The following is a 19,618-nucleotide window of genomic DNA, read 5'->3' on the forward strand; positions in this document are numbered from 1 at the left end:
AATTTAATCTATCAGCGAGAAACATTATTAGTTGTTTGGGCTTGACGACGCCGCTGGCTCTCTGTCAATCTGCAATCCAAGACGTAGTCTTGACCCTTGAGTCTTTCACGAATTTTGCTGATCCCCTGGCCAATGCAGCACGGGGTAGTTGGGTTGGGTCCGGACGCGGCGCGCCTCCACTTCTTCGGCGTCTACGAGGACGGCTCTACTAGTACTAGTATTGCATCGTCGCCGTTTCGGACGAAATTTCGAGGTTTCAACGAGGTTCGAAAGTAGAAGTCATCTGACATTTTGATGAGTTTCATCCAAATTCAAATTTGAATTGATAAAAAAGAAAAATAATCAAATAAAATCTTATAAATAGTATGATATTTACAAAACCTGTTGGGATATAAATTTTCAAAAAAAAATGATGTATTCCATGTATTTACTGAAATTTACAGTAGAAAAGAAAAGAATAACGAATTAGAAAAAGAAAAAAAATCAGTTTACCTCTTTTTCTGATTACCAATTGAAATTTCGATGATTTCGCCAAAGCTGACCGGTTTTCGCGAGCTTATCGGTAAGCTTAGGAAATTTGTATTTAAATTTTGGTTTATAAAATTTATTCGGAATCTGTCGGCTTTACACCGGATTTCGTAAAAAATTTATTCCGCCATAATCCAAAACAGAAGGTCCTCTCGACATTATAAACCCTGTACAACTACAGCACCGCCCCGAAACAAACAATATCCACCACCTAGTTGCTGCCACCTCCTGAGAACCAAGCAAAGTTTCCGACCTCACCTTGCTTTTTGATCAGCGTGACGCTGCTGCATCTTCTTGGGAACTTTTCCTCTCCTCTCCTCTCCTCTCCTCTCTCTCTCTCTCTCTCTCCTCTTCCCGAAAGAAATAAAACCAAGCTGCGCCGAAGGAAAGGCGAGCGCCAGGGCCATGCCCCAAATCGATCTCGCCTCGAGCTCGAGGCCCTCGCGCCCGCGGATTCCAGCCGATTGAATCCCCCCCACCCCTAACCCCGTTCTCTCGGTGCTCTGCTCGTTATAAGCGGGTGGCCTTTAGCCCTAGGTTTTTTGTTCGATTGGGATTTTATATATCCCGCTTGGTTGGGGGGGGGGGGGGATCGGATTTTTCGTTTCGGTGCCGCGAGGTTTGCGAATTCTACTCGCGTCGTGCGTCCGATTCTGCGCTGTTTCTGTTCGTGGATTCTGTTGCGGTTTCTCTGGCGTAATCTCTGTGTTCCTTTTCCTCTCTGCAGGTGCCGGGGGGGTTTCCTCGATTCTGGCGCGGTTTTGCTTAGAGGTATTCCGGATTTCTTAGCGGAATTCTGATTTCCGGGCTGTTGCGAGGTGCATCTACCAGCCATGGCGCCGGCGCCGGCCGTGGATGCGGAGGGGGAGTGTGGCGGGGGGAAGAGCCACAACACCCTCAAGCCCGACGGTGTTCGTGTAGCTGCAGCCTCTACCACCCTGGACTCCTCGGATAGCCATGGTCCAGCCGCTGATGTTCAGGGCGGGGGTGGCTCCGGCGAGAGGTTGGACTCCTCCGACGGCGAGGGACGAGCCACGGATGTTCAGGGCAGGAGTAGCGCCGGGGAGAGCCTGATGGTGAAATCCGAGCACGCGTGCGCGGCGGATGACCCCGTGGGTGACGGTGCCCTTCTCGCCCCTGCCAACAAGCCTACTGGCGCGGACCCTTTGGCGGTAGCATCCTCCTCGCATGACATCGATGCGGCGAGTGCTGATCCCGCAAACGACGAGGAAGACGGGGACACCACGGAATGCTCGAGTTCATTTGGGAACTCTTGCTGCGAGACCGATGATGAGGCTGACCATGGTGGTTCAGAAGTGGATTCTCCATTTTCGGAGAATGCTGATGGTGTTCAAGCATTGATTCGGCCTAGGTGAGCTTGTTTATTGATTCCAATGCCTTGTATGCACTAAATGATAGATTGATTTTATTGTTGTTGGAGGAAATTAACAAGTATAAGACGGCAACTGGAGACTAATTTACTACACAGTTAGGTTTCCCGCGCTTTTGGGGATCTTAAAAAGGAAGGTTGTATTAAAGTTTCAACCGCCAAACCATATCGTAACTAGGATTCGTATATCTAAAAGTTGTATGACTAGAGCATATAAAGTTCGATAATATTAGATGTCTTCGTATATCATGTCCAAGTGAAACTTCAGATGTTATTTATTTACTAACAAGGTGCCCTGTTCACTTGTACAGTTAGTCTCATTCTCAATATTTGTTTCAGCTGCATATGTTTTTTATTTGTTGGCCATATATTTTATCTATTGTGTATGGATGGATATAAGTGTGTCAGATTTAGTCTTGTTGGTCTTACAGATGTAGTTTATGCAAAATTGTGGTAGTACCTATTTCCTCGAATGGCGCTTATGTGAAAGTATAACAGTAATAATAGCAGACTCTGAATACAGTGAACATTGGAACCTTTTAAATTACTGTCAGACTTCTCTCACACTATGTTAAAGAATATAAATAATTTGAGTAATGAAAATTGATGGAAATTACTCAAATTGGAATATGGAGCAGTCATAACCAGTGAACCAATTAAGGGCTCAATTAGAACACGAGAAATTAAAGCTTAAGAATAGAAGAAAACACAAGAATAGGAAATGAATACAATGCAGAACATAGGATTGGGGAATCCATGAATTTCATTGGAACATAGATGTTTAGATTGGTGATAATTAAAAACAGGAATATTTAGAAGTGAACTTGTGTAATTGCATACATACAGAAAAAATAAAGAAAGAGTGAATTGCACTTTGGACTATATTTTATTACCTAAATTTCATGTTGGACTAGGCTTTAACACTCCTTTTCACATTGGACTATGTTTTGTTGCCAAGCTTTTGTACTTTGGGCTGCTCTTCTTCCTAAGTCTTCCTGAGCAAACATGGCACACTGGCTAACTCCTCGCCTCTCCTCCCACATATTGTTAGCTTCAGTGCTAGCGGCATCGGGGTGGGTACCAGATGGAGGCTTTGGAACTAGTCTTGCCGAGGGATAACCATAACCTTTATCCATGCCCATACCCTTGGTAAACAGGTAGTGTATGGGTAAAATTTGCTTTACCCATTAGAAATGGGCTGGGTCTGGATATACCCATTTATAATAGGGTGGGGGCGGGGGGGTGGTGCCCGTATACCTGTTTGACCAATCTTATCTTTCTCTCCGGTTGCTTCTTCCCCAAATCCTGAGAGAAGCTGACACCATGGCGTATCCCTCTTCCTCGATGAACACCTTGCGGGAGTGCAGGACGTGTCAGCTCACCAGTCTCGTGCAGCTGCCGGACCTCTTTGGCGACGCTGACGAGGTGATCCCTGACGAGGAGCAGCAGGAGGGAGAAGACACAGCCCCGTGTGGCGAGCAACGATTGGTTCTCCTGCCGGAGCGAAGTGTCCATGCGCTCGTCCACGGCCTGCGGAACCTGTGCAGCACGGTGCACGCCGCAGAGTGATGTCGTGTACATTCCCATTCCGTTCTTCTGCTGCTGCCAGCTGTGTGGCTCCTCCTGGATCCTCCTCAGGTTTGGGTGGCGCCTTGGCGGCACGGTGGTGAATGGCCAGATACGTTGGCTTCTTGGAGAACGGCCTGACAAAACCATGGCCAAATTCATCATCTCTGCATTTTCCAAGATCTTGGCTCCATTGTTGCTAGTTCTTTGCTTTGCTTCCTGGTTAGATCGTTCTACCCAATTACCCAAATACCCACTGTATATGGGTAATTTGATTAATGGGGAAATTGGGGAGGGTAAGATTGGGGATTCTGTTTTATGGGTATGCGGAATTGGGGATGGGTATGGCCGGGTAATACTCATATACCCTCCCCATTGGCAGGTCTAATCAGAACAGGGTCGGCGCTGAGCCTGGGCAGCTACTTGATGTCTACAGATATCCTCCGAACTGACAACTCATGGATGCATAGAGCTAGCATGGCCAGGAACATGAACCAGCAGCCAGTTTGTTCATTGCGTACCTTGGTGGCTCAATCTCAAAGATCATAGCCATCCTTCTTGCTTTGTCACATTCATATGCATACCTTCTTGCTAGCATTTGTCACATATTCATATGCCATGCTTCTGTTTTGCGCATGTAACATAAGTTCCTCGTGCAACCTGAAGACATATCATGCCATGTTGATCTTTGTCTTATATTCATACATTTTTCTTCAAATTTGTGTATGTAACACAATCAAAATTCATACATTTTGCTTTAAATTTGTGTATGTAACATAAGTTACTCCCACAATCTAAATGCATTATATGTGTTAGCTTTGCTATAAATACACACGTTTTCATTTTTTTAAAAAAAGAACATTATACTTCCAAGTCGTGAATGTAACATACATATCAGTATACCAGAGTTGAGTCCCACTGTAACTTCATATGAAAAAAATTCTATTAATTTTAATATGCTTTCATATTGTGTCAGTGTTTAACATGTACAAACTATCTTTCAGAAAGAAAAAGGTAACTGCTGAGTGGAGGAGTGCTGTCCGCCCAATGATGTGGAGATGTCAGTGGTTAGAGTTGCGCATGAAGGACCTTTTATCTCAAGTGTCGAAGTATGACCGAGAGCTTGCTCTAATCAACAAAGGAAAAGAATTGCAGCAGGCAGTAAACATGACAAATGGTTCTAGGTCAGAATCAGTACAGTCTTCCAAAGGCCGTGAAAATAGTTGTATGGAGAGGCGAAAGAGGAGAAGACTTGAAGAAACTGTGAATACCTCATTGTACATCAAGAAGCACGAGATATTGTCATACTTCTTTGGTAGGGCATTCATTTCATTTTTCTAGGAATAGGATAACAGTTTCTTGCATTGTCTAATCTTGCACCAGGTTCCTATTTGTTGGTAATGAAGTTCTTGCATTCTTTAACAGATAAACAGAATAAGGGTGCTGAAACAGATGGCATCTTAATTGATGACGATAGCAGTGGCCCAGGTATGTATATGGTAGTGTGTCCACTTGTATAGTTGTGCTGGAGTTTACACAGGAAGCATTGTAGTTAGCAAAGTTTTGCATTAAACCAATCTGCAATTTACCTAATTATGTGTGTCACATTTCTAGTGGTTAATTGATAATAGAGTCTTTAGGAGCTTAAGGACTGTTAAATCTATCAGTAGCTAAGTGCTTGCGTGTCGCAAGTTCTCCCCTACACTTCACAGGTTCCTCTCCCGATTGAGCTGCTTGTTTTCATCTCCTCTTTGTTGTATTAATGGATGGTATGGCCTTGAATGTGTGAGAACTTATCAACCAAATGGAGATGAAAAATGTAAAACATTTTGCTGCATTTTTAATTTCTAAATACTTAAAAACACAACATTGAAATAGACCATAGCAACACTGTACTGATGATCAGGTACAATGCACTAATAACTAGGTGTTGAATGATTCATCTGCGCAGCCTATAGTAATCAGAATGGCATGTGTGTCCTCGCCACGATTGCCAGCACAGTTGACCAGGACCCAGCCTGGTGTCCACCAATGCGTGTTGACGTCCTTGCCTAGAAACCGTGCGGGCAACCCACGCCCTATCGCCCAATCATTCATTGCCTGTCCGCATGCTATGCTTTAAGTCTTTCCCAGGTCCCAATTGAGATCACTCCCATTTCCTGACTATCCATTACCCAGGTAATCAACAGAACAATGCAACTCTAGCCCAAATTAGGTGGTAAACATAAGGTAGAAGTTTGATGACCCACCCAACTTCTAAGCCTGACCAGTTAATCTAAGACCAAGGCAGCCCAGTGTGGCATCTTATTCTTCCCAGTCCCAGCTGCCAGCCATGTCTAAGACCAAGCGTACTTGCTGCCCCTTGCCAGTTATTTGAATTAGCTTGCTAGTGCCTATGGACTGGGTACCTGGGGAGTTCCAATTTAGGTGGGGCTGGAACGCCCACAAGCCCCAATGGTAAGTTCACAGTCACGGAGAAAAGCTTGGCTATAAATGACACCTTGCTGGTATCCTTGGTAAAATGTATGTGTGTCTTGTTAATGATTAAAAGTAGTATACATCTCATTGTCAGTGTGTTACCCACATCTTTCCTTACCGCGATGTAAACATTTTGGTATCTTTGTACTTTTATTTTTAGTGTTATCCATTATAATTTTGGATTGAACTAATGAAGGGCAGCATACTTGAGCTATTCAGACATTGGTTATGTTGGCATTGCAAAATGAAATCTATCTTCATTACCTAATGTCTGAATTTTACATGATTTCTCATTGCCAACGCTAACTCTTTATACGATCGTTCCTACAGTTGGCAATGATGTTAAAGGTGGGATCCATACTGTTGGGTTGCTTGAGCCCAAGGAATATGATATGGTTGCGGAGCAACTCACACTGCAGAAATTTCTTTTGACAATTGATGGTATTCGGTCCCAAGTTCTTCGGCTACAAGATCGTCTCAGTAAGGTTCGTTCAAAACAAGAAAACATGGTTTCCTTGGTGGACCATGCCCATATCAAGGTGTCTGAGAAGAGGCTAAGGACTCAAAAACGGTCATTCTCATATAAGAAAGATAGATATAGTAAATCAAAGAAAAAGAAGAATCTAAACATTTTATCGAAGGAAGAGGATAAACCAGCTCATGCAGTAATATCTACTTTGTCTAAGAGGGCACCAGATTGCCAAACAGAAGTTACAATGTACAGTAGCGAAGAAAAAAGTGGAGAGAGGTGCCAGTCACATAAGAAAGCCATCACTGTGGATTTACTCCTTCCAAATGGTCATATGGGAGATTTGTGCAAAGTAAGTCCTTGATCCTTTCCTTATGATGTTTTTATTTGATTACTTAACTTCCATACAAATGTTTTGACTAGACTGAACGAATGTTCAATTGACAATATTGGGGATGACAATCCTCAATTTTCCCATTAACAGTAGAGAGAATAGCACTTCTTTTTTTGCATTTATTAAAATAGTGTGGATTTCTTGGATCGAATTCCAATAAATAATGCGTGTCAAAAAGTGTTATTCTCCAATGGAACAAGAATTGGAGTTAGGTGTGCATGTGGGCCACTCACGGATACAATTATAGTTGATTATTGGTTCTACGTTCTGCATATGGTTCTTACGTTAGTGGTAAAGTAGGGTTATTGACTTTGTTGTTCCCCTCACCCAACCTAGTGGAGTCGCTGATTGTAAGTCTAAAAACATGGGATTGGGACCCATGTCAGATGTGCAGCATGGTAATGCGTGACATGAGTTGCCTTGGACTAGTGCAGTATTTGTTACTCCCTCCGTCCCAAAATCTAGCAATCTGTCCAGATTCGTAGTATTAGGTGGTGTCTAATTGTGTACTAGGTTGCTATATTTTGGAATGGAGGGAGTAGGATTCTTGCAGAATTGAAGGAAATCAGTTCGATGTGCTAAAGGAATTCACTCTTTGGTTACGCTATGCAGTTCTAGTATGTTGTATTTCTTTGGAACAATGGAATTCCAGTGCCCAGATAGTTTTGATTATCTCATATTCTTTATTTCTTCATCCTACAACTGTTTGTGATCAAGAATTATTTGGTTGGGCTGTCAAGTTTTTCAATGTTAGCTTACTCTTCACAGGACAATGATGACGTCCTCATAGACAATCAAGCAGCCAATGAAGGATACCAGCCATTTGAGAACGCCAAGCAGCCGATGGATAAATCATTAGAACTAACAGAGAAGGTCTGTGAAACTGCTAATTTGAGAGTTGGAAGTAACTCTTCCCCTGTTGAAGTCACAAGCACTTCAGCTCCATTCAGAGTTGAGAACGCTTCTGTTTCCCTGGAAGCCAGGAGTACGCCTGGTCAAGTGGTGAAGCAAGAACCGGTTTTTGAAAAACCACCAGCTTTGAAGCATGTCTACTCTGGAAAGAGGAGGCGAAAACTTAAAATGAAGGAGGGTAGTGGTCCTGTATCTGGATTCAAGACCCAGAGTAAAGAGGCCTCTAAAACACCTGCTACAAAGAAGAAAACTGAGAGCACATCCCCAGCTGCAAAAAAGCTGAAAATTGAGGAGACCACAGCCCCAGATGAAGGGAAGAAAGCTGTGAAGACTCACTCAACTGGAAAGAAGCGAAAAGCTGGAAAGTCATGCTCATCTACCAAGAAGCAGGAAGCTGAGAATTCATCCTGTGCTGCAAGGAAGGATATAAGCGAAAGCACCCCCTCCAAACCGAGGATTGAAAAGGCAGTCTTGGTGGCGGTGAATAGCCGGAGAAGTCAGAGGGTCCGGAAGCCGAAAATTTACTGAAACAAAGCAGTCTCTCCAATTTCAGGATTGTGTATGTATCACAGACGCGTCTTTTTATGTTTTCCGTGCTGCTGAAATTTATTTCTATACGTTATTATGTGCTCGCCATGTAAGTTAGTGTATATATCAGCTTGTCTAGATAAAGAGGGTTCGTAATGGTTTAGCCATACCTTTTTCTTTTGGGCTGCCAGACTAAATAGTACAATTATCTTGTGCTGTCTAAAGGAAATGTCGTGTTTGATACTGTTCATGTTGTGCTTGTACTGCAAAGATGGCTGCAGCCAAGATGGCACTATTTCGATATCTGGTCTTTTTAGTGACAGCATTTAGGTATGACCCCCTGGCTGGCTGCTAGCTATTTGGATCAGAGTTGGCCGCAGGGCTCGCAAATTCAACGAACACCACATTTCTTTTTGCAGTTTTTGATCGATGTGAGCTGGTTTGAATCCTGAAAAAGAAGGGAACTCGGTAGAATTCGCAAAAATTCAAATTCAAGCTGAAAAATATGGAGAAGATTTGAAAAAAAAACAATCATGGTAATGCTACATGACATCAAAATCTGTTAAAAATGTGAATTTTGATACTTGAACAATAATTAAGGAACAACACTTTGTTATATTTTGTTGAAATTCAAACTATTATGTTATTGATGTCATGGTCTCATGGATACTATAATATTCTTCAGTCATATTATGTTGTTTGATAACATAGTAATAATGTTGGTGCTGGCACTTTAAAATTTTGGATTACTGTTATAATGTTTCTAATTATGTATTGGATTATTGTAATATTGTTTCTAGTTATAATGCTTTTAACTATGTACATTCCACTATTATATAGTTGATGTCATGGATATTATAATATTATGTTATTTCATTGACATTATAACAGTGCTGATGATGTCATGGACTTTAAATGTTTTAAGTATTGATGAGCTCACGGACTTAAATTAACTTTTCAATCATAGCTATGCTTTTAACTGTGAACACCCGTTACTATTATGCTATTTATGTCATGGACATTATAATATTTTGTTTTCATATAACGTTGTGTGATTGACATTATAATAGTGTTGATCATGGCATGGATATTAAACTTTCTAATTGCTTTTCTAATGTTTCTAATTGTATACGTGCATAATCACATCAATGTCAACTTTATTGTCTATAATCTGGTATGCCAAAATTATAATGCCATGCCAAATGTTTCTCTCTTCTCCGTCATTTTTTTAAATTTGTTTACTTTTATTTTTTTAATTTTCATTTTTCCATAGAACCTTTTGGTTGTCAACCAAACAGTTTAACAAAAATATTATGTATGGCTTTTTTCCGTTCCCCAAAAAATATGTACAATTTTTGCTTCAAATCGATCATTTTCGTTACAAACGATCAAAATTCGTTATTGATTCACTCGAAACGGATCATCAAGATCCAAATATCAATATGTGAATTTCGTTAGTCCACTGTGTTTCACAATCCAACCTTCAAATGGTTTTGTAAACTCTGATTAGGAGTCAAGTTAAAATATTCAAGAGAATTCTACTCAATTCCAATTTCTAGAATGTGTCATTGTATAGGTCATTTTCTTCCTCATGTCATCCATGTTAACTTATTGTTTGCTATCCAATGTTTGGCGTGGATATTTTTTTTTACACGTGTCCAAATACCATCCCTCAACTCTCATATTGTGGCCTTGCTCAAGGGGTGGATGACTCAGGTGGCAGAACCCCTACTCCAATCTCCAGCAGCTGCTGAACTATGCAATTTAATTAGCGACCAATCTAGATCGCGGCTGCCTTAGGTGGGGTGACTCTAGCTTATTTTTGAGTATTGGTCACTCCCGAACAGCACGATCCCTGCACAAGCTCCACCATAGTGTACACATTGTCCTTAAGACATCTATCGTTGTGATTCTAGTATTTGAAGATGCATTTTAGTGGGCAAGATATGCTTTCCGGAATGGCACGAAAGAGATTGTGTTGGTAAAATATAGTAGAATTTCTCGTAACTAAATTTGATGTAACACAGTCCGTACTACCACCAAGTAACCTTCTCTTCATGAGCATTTGCGTCCATTGAACCCATACAGGAACTTTGAATAGTTGGATGCATGTGAATTCTGAGCTTGCCAAGCATTTATCTGGGCCATGGGCATTTGAGAACAGCGCTTGCAGTTATGCCCCACACGGATACGGGGCTGCAGTTGCAAGCAAGAAATGAATACGCGCTGAACTTAATGGTAAAGATAACTCATGATGTACATTCCTGGGCTAAGTTGGCTGAAAAGAAGGGCGATGCCAGATACTATTACTGTTGCTATCGTAGGCGTGGACCATGCAAAGATTGAGGTCATCTAGGCCGTGCTAATGATACATAATCCCATTAATTGCCTACATGTCTCCATTCAATTCTTGTACATAGAACAGCTGAGCGAGAATGGCTTCTGAAACCATGTGGTAGCTAGTACCGAGAGAAACAACGAGTTCTTGCATTTTAGCGGAGGAGAACACTTGAATGCAATTGCAGGAGAGGACTGCAGGCAGCACGTTGCATGGTCATCTCAATCTCGCACACAGACTGAACATTGGGCATGGTTTGGAACATGGGAATTGTCTGATAAATTCCTATAAAGATCTCGTATGATATTCTCTGATAAATTCATGCGTTTTACACTAAACCTTTGCCGGAGATAGTTCGAGCAGGACTATCCGAAGAGTCATTTTCTGTTTACACGTTTCTCAAGTTATTAAATTGTCTATTTTTTTTAAAAAAATTCCAATATATAAGTTTCTTTAAAAAGTTAAATACATTTATTTTTAAAATTTTTATAGCTAATACTTAATTAATTACTCCCTCCGTACTCGTAAAAAAAGTTGTTTAGGACAGCGATATGGTCTCCAAAACACAACTTTGACTTCTTGTTTCTATAAAAATATTTATTTAAAAATGATATATGTATACTATTATGAAAGTATTTTTCAATATTCATATAATTTTTACCTTTTCAAACCCAATAACTTAAGAGTTATTTATGATTTATATTTTCAAGGTTTGACTTAAACATTATTCTAAATAACTTTCTTTATAAATATGGAGAGAGTATGTGTTAATGGGTCACCCGTTTTACGTGCCGCTATCATCTCAGTTATAGCTGACAGGTTGTGAAAATACGAAACCAGAGATACTACTGTTTAGTGAAAGTGGCTAAAACTTAGCCCTGTGGGTGTGTGTGCTGTGTGTATAAATGGTCAAATACGGTGGGTGTACACTAACACTTAGCCAAACATGGTGGCAGCGCTGCAGTTAAGAGTGTTGCTCGATGGAAGGAAAAACAAGCATTCTACTGGTCCATTGCCGTTGATAAGACGCATAACGGCCTGCTATCTCTGTCCAAAAGAAAAAGAATTTAATCTTACATATGACTGCTATCTCTGTCCAAAAGAAAAAGAATTTAATCTTACATATGAATCTGTAGAAGTGATTATCAGATTTATTTTTATTTTAGACGAAGGGAATACGTGACTCAACTGTGTGGTTTTCTTCTGATAGGAGAGGAGAGAAATGAAATTGGACAAAAGGGTGAAACACATTTATAACATCAACACAGAGAAGGACAAAGTGCATCTTGTGTGAAATACACTCGTCTAACACTAAAACGGGATCGGTTATCTCTGATGGGCTTAAAGCCTCATCTCTTTTGGGTAGAGCCCCGTCACTAAGCAAAAGTCACTGATATGAGAAAATATCTCAATCGGGCATCCGCCTGTCTCGGATGACACACATCTCAACTGGGCCAACACAAAAACCCGTCACGGATGACTCTCAGCTCAATCAGACCTAAATTTTAGGGCATGCCAAATTATAGCCCGTCACAGAGAGTATAATAATTTTTTTTTGCTTTTTGGCTAGACTCAGGCCTTTGCACACTTTGTCCTCACTCGTGTCCACTCCCCGGTCGGTCACCCATCCCGAAATTGCTCCAAGCCAAGTACGCTAAACCTTAAAATTCTTTGGAGATCGGCTTCCGGAAAAGAAATTGTAAGTTGTTGGTATTAGTATTCTATTAATCCTATTAAGCCCTGAGCTAGGATATCACACCCCAACATCCCCCATTCATATACATTCATTCACATACACAACCATCAATATATTTAACACAACCATATTCACATAACATCCATTTTGATCACATATTTCACATATTTCACCGCAAAACCGAGTTAAATGGATCAAATATATATTTAGCAATTATTAACAAGAAGAGGAAGCAAATCAGATTTCTAGGCAAAAATAGATTTTGAATTAAATTTTATGATACTAAATGAACTCATATGAAAAAACTGTCAAAAACAATCTTGTAGAACTCATTGAGATCTACCAATTATATTTTGGTCATTTTTCCATCCATGTTTGATTGAACTATATAAAATTTGAATTTTAAAATATAAGACATTCAAATAATTTTTCGGGTATTAAATGATTTCAAATGGAAAAATTGTCAACAACAAAGTTGTATAACTCATCAAGATCTATAACTTTTATTTTGGTCATTTTTCTATATAATATTTTTTGAATAGTTTGAATTTGAATTTTGAAAATATGACAACTTCAAACAATATTTTCAAATAATAGATGATTTCAACTAAAAAAGTCATCAACAACAAAGTTGTATAACTTATCAAGATCTATAACTTTTATTTTGGTCATTTTTTCTATATAACATTTTTTGAATAATTTGAATTTGAATTTGAAAATATAATAAATTCAAACAACATTTTCAAATACTAAATGATTTCAACTGAAAATGTCATCAAGAACAAAGTTGTATAACTCATCAACATCTATAACTTTTATTTTGGTCATTTTTCTATATAACATTTTTTGAACAGTTTGAATTTGAATTTGAAAATATGACAACTTCAAACAATATTTTCAAATACTAAATGATTTCAACTGAAAAAGTTATCAACAACAAAAGTTGTATAACTCATCAAGATCTATAACTTTTATTTTGGTCATTTCTTTATCCGATAAAGTGATAGTAACATTATTCAGATATGTGAATTTTGTGAACAATGTTACTAACACTTTATTGGATGAAGAAATGATAAAAATAAAAGTTATAGATCTTGATGAGTTATACAACTTTGTTGTTCATGACTTTTTTAGTTAAAATCATTTAGTATTTGAAAATATTGTTTGAACTTGTCATATTTTCAAATTGAAATTCAAACTGTTCAAAAAAAGTTATATAAAAAATAACCAAAATAAAAGTTGTAAATCTTGATAAGTTATACAACTTTGTTGTTGACAATTTTTCCATTTGAAATCATTTAGTATTTGAAAATATTATTTGAAGTTGTCATATTTTCAAATTCAAATTCAAACTGTTCAAAAAAGTTATATAGAAAAATGACCAAAATAAAAGTTGTAAATATTGATAAGTTATACAACTTTGTTGTTGACGATTTTTCCATTTGAAATCATTTACTACCCAAAAAATTATTTTGACTAATAAATTGAATTGTTATACTGCAGTTAATTATTTTGCTATAGGTCAACTCACAAATATAAATATTTCATATGAAAAATGAAAAATAATACTAAGTTATCTCAATCGGGCATCAATATAGAGCCCATCACGGATGAGTCATCTGTGACGGGCCTAGTTGTTACCGATTGATATATGGTCGCACAGACATAAATGGGCATAAAACTCAGGCCCGTCACGAATGACACCTATCAGTGACGGCCGTATTTTAGACCCAACTGAGATAGCATTTCATATCTCAATCGGGTCCCAAGATGGTGCCCGTCAAGGATGACCCTCATCCGTGATAGGCGCCAACTTGAGGCCTGATTGAGATATAGAATGGTATCTCAATCGGGCCTAAACTACGGCCCGTCACGGATAGGTGTCATCCATGACGGGCCTGAGTTTTATACCCATCTAACATGTTTGTGCGACCATATCTCAATCGGGCGCTTTTTCGGCTCGATTGAGATGACTTCCATTGAGATGACTTTATTGTGATGGCCCACTAATTTCAGGCATATTGGAGGCCGTCACGGATGGAAGGTTCAGTACTAGTGTAAACACACTAAAAAATAGAGAAACAGTAAGGTATACTTATAAAATTCTAATAATAAAAATAGAGAAAGTTTAAGGTATACTCTTAAAAATTCTAATAATTTACGTATATTTTTCTCCAAAACACAGGACAACTACAAACACGGACTCTCATATACACACGTATATATTTACCATATAAAAATAAACACACCATACCTTTGTAAGCATATCTGAGATATTAGACCGACATATTTTGAAATTGAAGACAACATATAGATGCATTGTCGTCGATAGGTACGTCACATACCATATAAAGATATTTATTTTTCTCTTAGAGCATATCCAACATAGAATGGCCAAATAGCTTTCTAAGCCAAATTATAGCTAATATAGGAGAAAAAGAAAAAAAGCTCTGCAACAGACTCTCTAACTAACTGATTGGCCAAGCCATCTGGCTTGGCTAAACATCCCACGGAACTGACCAAATCTAGCCAGTCACACCCGCTGGCCAACTGCGGGCCCCACGCACTATCCCTCTCCCACACGTCTCGCTCCCCTCTTCCTTCGCTCTCGACTCCCGCGCAGCCCGTCGCTGCCGCCTTCGTCCGTGTCCACATCCAGCACCGCCGTGTCCACCACCGGCCACATCCGGCGCCGCCGCGTCCACCACCGCCTCGGTGCCCAACCACAGCCGGCGCGGCCACCTCCGTCCCTAACCAAGTCTGGCGTTGCAGCGTCCACTACCGCCTTCGTCCCCAGCTACAACCGTTGCCACCGCCTCCGTCCCCGTCCACATCCGGCGCCGCCGCATCCACCACCTCCTCCGTCCCCAACACCAACTGGCGTCGTCGCCTCCGTCCCTGACCAAGTCCAGCGCTACTGCATCCACCGTCGCATCCGTCCCCAGCCACAACCGGCAGCGCCGCCTCCGTCCCCGACCAAGTCCGACGCTGCTGCATCGTCCACCGCCTCCGTCACCAGCCACATCCGGCGCCACCTGTCTCCATTCCCGGAGCTGTAGCTGATGTTCAACGAGATTGGCAAGAATGATTATAACCAATGATTCGGCAATTGGGCTAGTGACGTAGCTAAAATATTCAGCTAAAACATCAGCCAATCTCCGTCACCAGCTACATCTCGAAGCAGGACAGATGGCTGCGCCGGCGGCTTGGGCAGAGGAGGCAGGGACGGGGAAAAAACGATGTTGTACTAGTACTACTCGTGGAGGAAGACTGGAGGGAGGAGGAAGAAGTATACACAGAATGACGGGTGGGACCCATAGTTAAATTGAAGAGTGTAAATAGAAAGTTTGTTGGAGTGAAAAATCTATTTGGTTGGTAGGCTGGCTAAATGTTTATTTAGGGAGTCAGATTTTTGGAGATGCTATTATGGAATAGTTCTTACATAGTCACGAGGTATCTTTGGCTCTTTGCATATGCTCGACGAGTTGCCCAACACGCATATGCCACAGCACATGAGCCTACCTATGTACTCCGTGGCTAGCTAGGTAGTTGTGGCCAGCTTCGGTATGAACAAATGAAGAAAATGCTTGTGTGAGTACAAAAGCGTGAGCATGATGTGGGCTAGCTAGCTGCGCATATTGCTTGCCCACATCTCAACAAACCTCCATATCATCCTGGTATCCTAATATATATGATCAAGTATCATCACTGCTAGTTATCATCATCGATACCTATTAAGTATCATTGTTGGTACTTATACATATCATTACTGGTACTTGGCACACATATTTACATTCATCACTAGAGATATGTTCGTATATCGAGCCAACCTAGCTCGGCTCATTATCCTAACAAGCTAGAAGCCTAACTTGGCTTGACCCATTTGTTGGCTTGTTAAACTTGTGAGCTAACAGCCCAACACATTCAAAGCAATATTAGTTCAAGTTTGAAAATGTTTGCATACAATCTGAGTATCAAACCTGCGTACATACAAGTAAATGTATCACTAATTCCATTATGTGTTTATCACATAGTAACTGCAAATTGGTTCCATGCTTCCATACAATCAACCAAACACATAGCTAGAGCATTCTAAATGTTGAGATTATTGACTGAGTGGAGCGGCATGAGGTGACGAGTAGATGAAGGGGATGAGTTAAATTGAGAATCGAGAGAAGGCTGCATGCCACGGATGAGTATAACACACACACGCACGGTTAGAGTTCTAGTGTTAGAGATGGTATTGGGTTGCTAGCCCACTGCTTTCCTTGGCTCGTTTAGCGCTCGCGATAAAATACTTACACGTATCATTACTTATACCTATATGTATCATAATACTTAGTGCCAGACATGGTATATGTTGATACCAAGTTTGATGTACCCAGATGTTGGTACATGTGGGTACCATTCTAATATACCATGCTACTATCAATTCATGTAACCTTTAAATGTTTGATTGGAAACTTTAGATTTGTATGTAATTGAGTTTAACTTAAAAATAGATAAAATAAAAAAAGTAGAAAAGGGACACAGTGTGGCTTAGCACGACCCACATGTATCACAAGCCAAGTCCCTAAAGCCCGCATGTGTGAGTGTCCATACACACATGCGTAGATCACCTGAGAGCATCGTCACACGCCGACGTGTGGTGTGTGTGCGAGAAGCAAGCGAGGATACCACATGGATAATGATGGACGGGATTCTGTTCTTTACCATTAAAAAGTTATTTATCTTGTTAATTTGCCTTCTAAAATACAGTAATGTCGATACTTCAGAGTTCATAGCAGCCATATATCACTCATAAATGTGATGGTCCATTTAGTAGCTTGGTCAGGCACGTGAGTATTTGAACATTCAACATTAGAAATGTGTTGGAGTAATAAGTGTATGATTTTATCTAGGCCCTGTTTAGTTCACACCAAACTCCCAACTTTCCATCATATCACATCACATCCAAAACTTTCTTACTCATATAAATTCCTAACTTTTTTTCCAAACTTCTCTCTAATTTTAGAAACTAAACACAGTCCAGTAGAGTTCTAACTTCTAAGTTCTTATTCCCATTTTTCCATACTGCACACGTGTGTGTGCCCTTTTAACTAAATTTCAGTGCCGCTGATCTCCATGTTTTTGAGCAAGTGTTAAGATTACGCAGTTATGGATGTGTACTTGCACAGTGGTATTTATGCACGCAAGTCTTCATTAATATAAAAGAAAATTCAAAAACTTGTATTAGTGTGTAATATCTGATCATGAGTACTATTCCAATTATATGCTTTGCAGGTATTAGAAAAAAAATTCATCACTGCATTTTATATTCTTTTTTTTTATGTTTATGTGATTGATCGTTATGTTAATAGTACCATCGATTATTAGCAAGGTTGTCCCTTCTGTTTTGATCGGTTCTCTCCGTCAACCATACGAATTTAGAATTTGGTTTGCAATGGATCAGTATGTATGCTCTTATGCACATTATGTTTATGACTTCTTCGCATACTTTGCGATACATCATTTCTAGTCGTGCTTAGAGTTATAAAGGCTAACATGTTTTTATTATAATAAGGGTTTCATCGGGGTTTTAGCCGATAAGTTATTTGGACGTTGCATCGGCTTACAAGAATTGTATATAAGTTGGTTTTAACTGATCGCAACAAAAGTTTCATTTATTATCTAATCTTTTGATTTAATGATATCGGACCTCTAACCGATATATGCTTTAACCATCGGATCACTTATTCTATTATATCATTGTTCGCCGATTGGTTTCTATTGGATTATATTGTTGTTTTATTCTCATCAGCCGATTGTCTTTATATAATCATCTACATTGGACATATAGCTGATTGCTCAAAACCCTATCGGCATCAGCTAGTATCGGCATCGGCTAGAATTACTCCATCAGCTTGTCAGCCGATCGGCTCTCTGGTGATCTTTAATTTATATATCTTGTCAGTTGCAGGATCAAATTGACTGGCACGCCCGCATCTCACCAAGGTTTGAACCTGCACTAGAGCTAAGCAGATCTCCTAGGCCGTTGTGTTCGTCAATTTAGTTCACGCCAACACAGATCCGGCACCATCGGCCGAGCGCAAATTTTTGGTCAACAACGTCCAAAGCATGTGTGTGGAGTGATATATCGGGCATGAACCTAGTTACTTTGTTTGAAAATTTTTCATAACCGTTTAGATAAAATACAAGAAATAAGGGGGCATTTTCTTAAGGGGCAAAATGACTTTTCCATCTTTCAGCTGAACTTAAACTATATTTTCTACTCTTTTTCCACGGTAGTTTGAGGATAAAACCTTTTTTTTTACAGTAGTATGAGGATAAAACTAGAAGTCATCCAGAGGTTGAAAGATGGCTTGTTTATACAATTAACTTGGGATTCAATCTTGAGCATTCCCCTTGACACATTCTATATGGTATCTGTACAGTTTTAAACGCCTTGGAACTTGCAAATACATGAGGAAAAAATCCATGTATAATTGTCATTACATATCACATCCGATTTTGGGCAACACTTTTGGGTGGTTGAAGGCATATAATGGTCAGTGGTTGGGACGTAGCCACCTTTCCCAGAATGTGATGATGATGTGCAGTCACTTGCTTTCGTGATTCTCTCAGGAATCAGGACCATTATACGGAAGGAAGGGAATGGGGACCAACATACGGTAGGAAGGGGACTAGCAGACATATGCACCCTACTGCTCGTAAGTCCTACGTGAGCAATTTTTGCTGATGTAGCAATATTTTTGGATAAACATGTATATGATACAATACAATTATCATCGTTGTCCTAGTGACGATCGAACTCCTAATTTTGACCACTCAATTAATATGTAATTGCAATTGCCACTGCTGGGAACCTATTTTTAGTCCTGGTTTGGAACCACCTTTAGTCCAGATCTTTTTCCATTTTTCTTAATTTGCTTGTTCTACTTGCTGCTTGTTTATATATTATACATGTATATGTATAAATATATCTTTTACACTTCTGTCGCTTTTTTTATTTGTGCGCCTCCCACCTATTGCTCCCTCTTTAGACCCATTTCTGCCATAAATAGTCTTATCTCCTTTTCACCAGGTGGTAACAATGGCTTAACTGCTTGTTTTGGTTGCTTTCCGAGCTGAGGGACATCTTTGGACTTTCCTCTTGTCTTTTTAAAAGACTTCGTTATTGATCGGTCATAGTCCGATAGTAAGGTATGTGTGATTGGTGCGCTCATCTTCTGAAAGAACTTCTTAGCTGACGGGTCTATAGGAGTTTTCTTTTTTAGACTCCCTGGCTTGAAGTGCGGCTTCACTTCTGTTCTTATGAT

At 39.9% G+C, this 19,618-nt stretch overlaps 1 protein-coding gene across 1 annotated transcript; it reads left to right on the forward strand.

The window, feature by feature from the left end:
- Window positions 1-781: 781 nt before the first annotated feature.
- On the forward strand, window positions 782-8,515 carry LOC127777122 (uncharacterized). Its single transcript, XM_052303645.1, has 6 exons — window positions 782-1,147; window positions 1,256-1,900; window positions 4,489-4,799; window positions 4,910-4,972; window positions 6,293-6,783; window positions 7,594-8,515. Exons 2-6 carry the CDS (start codon window positions 1,362-1,364, stop codon window positions 8,263-8,265), a joined length of 2,076 nt encoding a protein of 691 aa, XP_052159605.1. The 5' UTR covers window positions 782-1,147; window positions 1,256-1,361; the 3' UTR covers window positions 8,266-8,515.
- The last annotated feature ends 11,103 nt before the right edge of the window (window positions 8,516-19,618 follow it).

The sequence above is a fragment of the Oryza glaberrima genome, chromosome 1 (assembly GCF_000147395.1).
Source record: "Oryza glaberrima chromosome 1, OglaRS2, whole genome shotgun sequence".
Classification (NCBI taxonomy): Eukaryota; Viridiplantae; Streptophyta; class Magnoliopsida; order Poales; family Poaceae; genus Oryza; species Oryza glaberrima.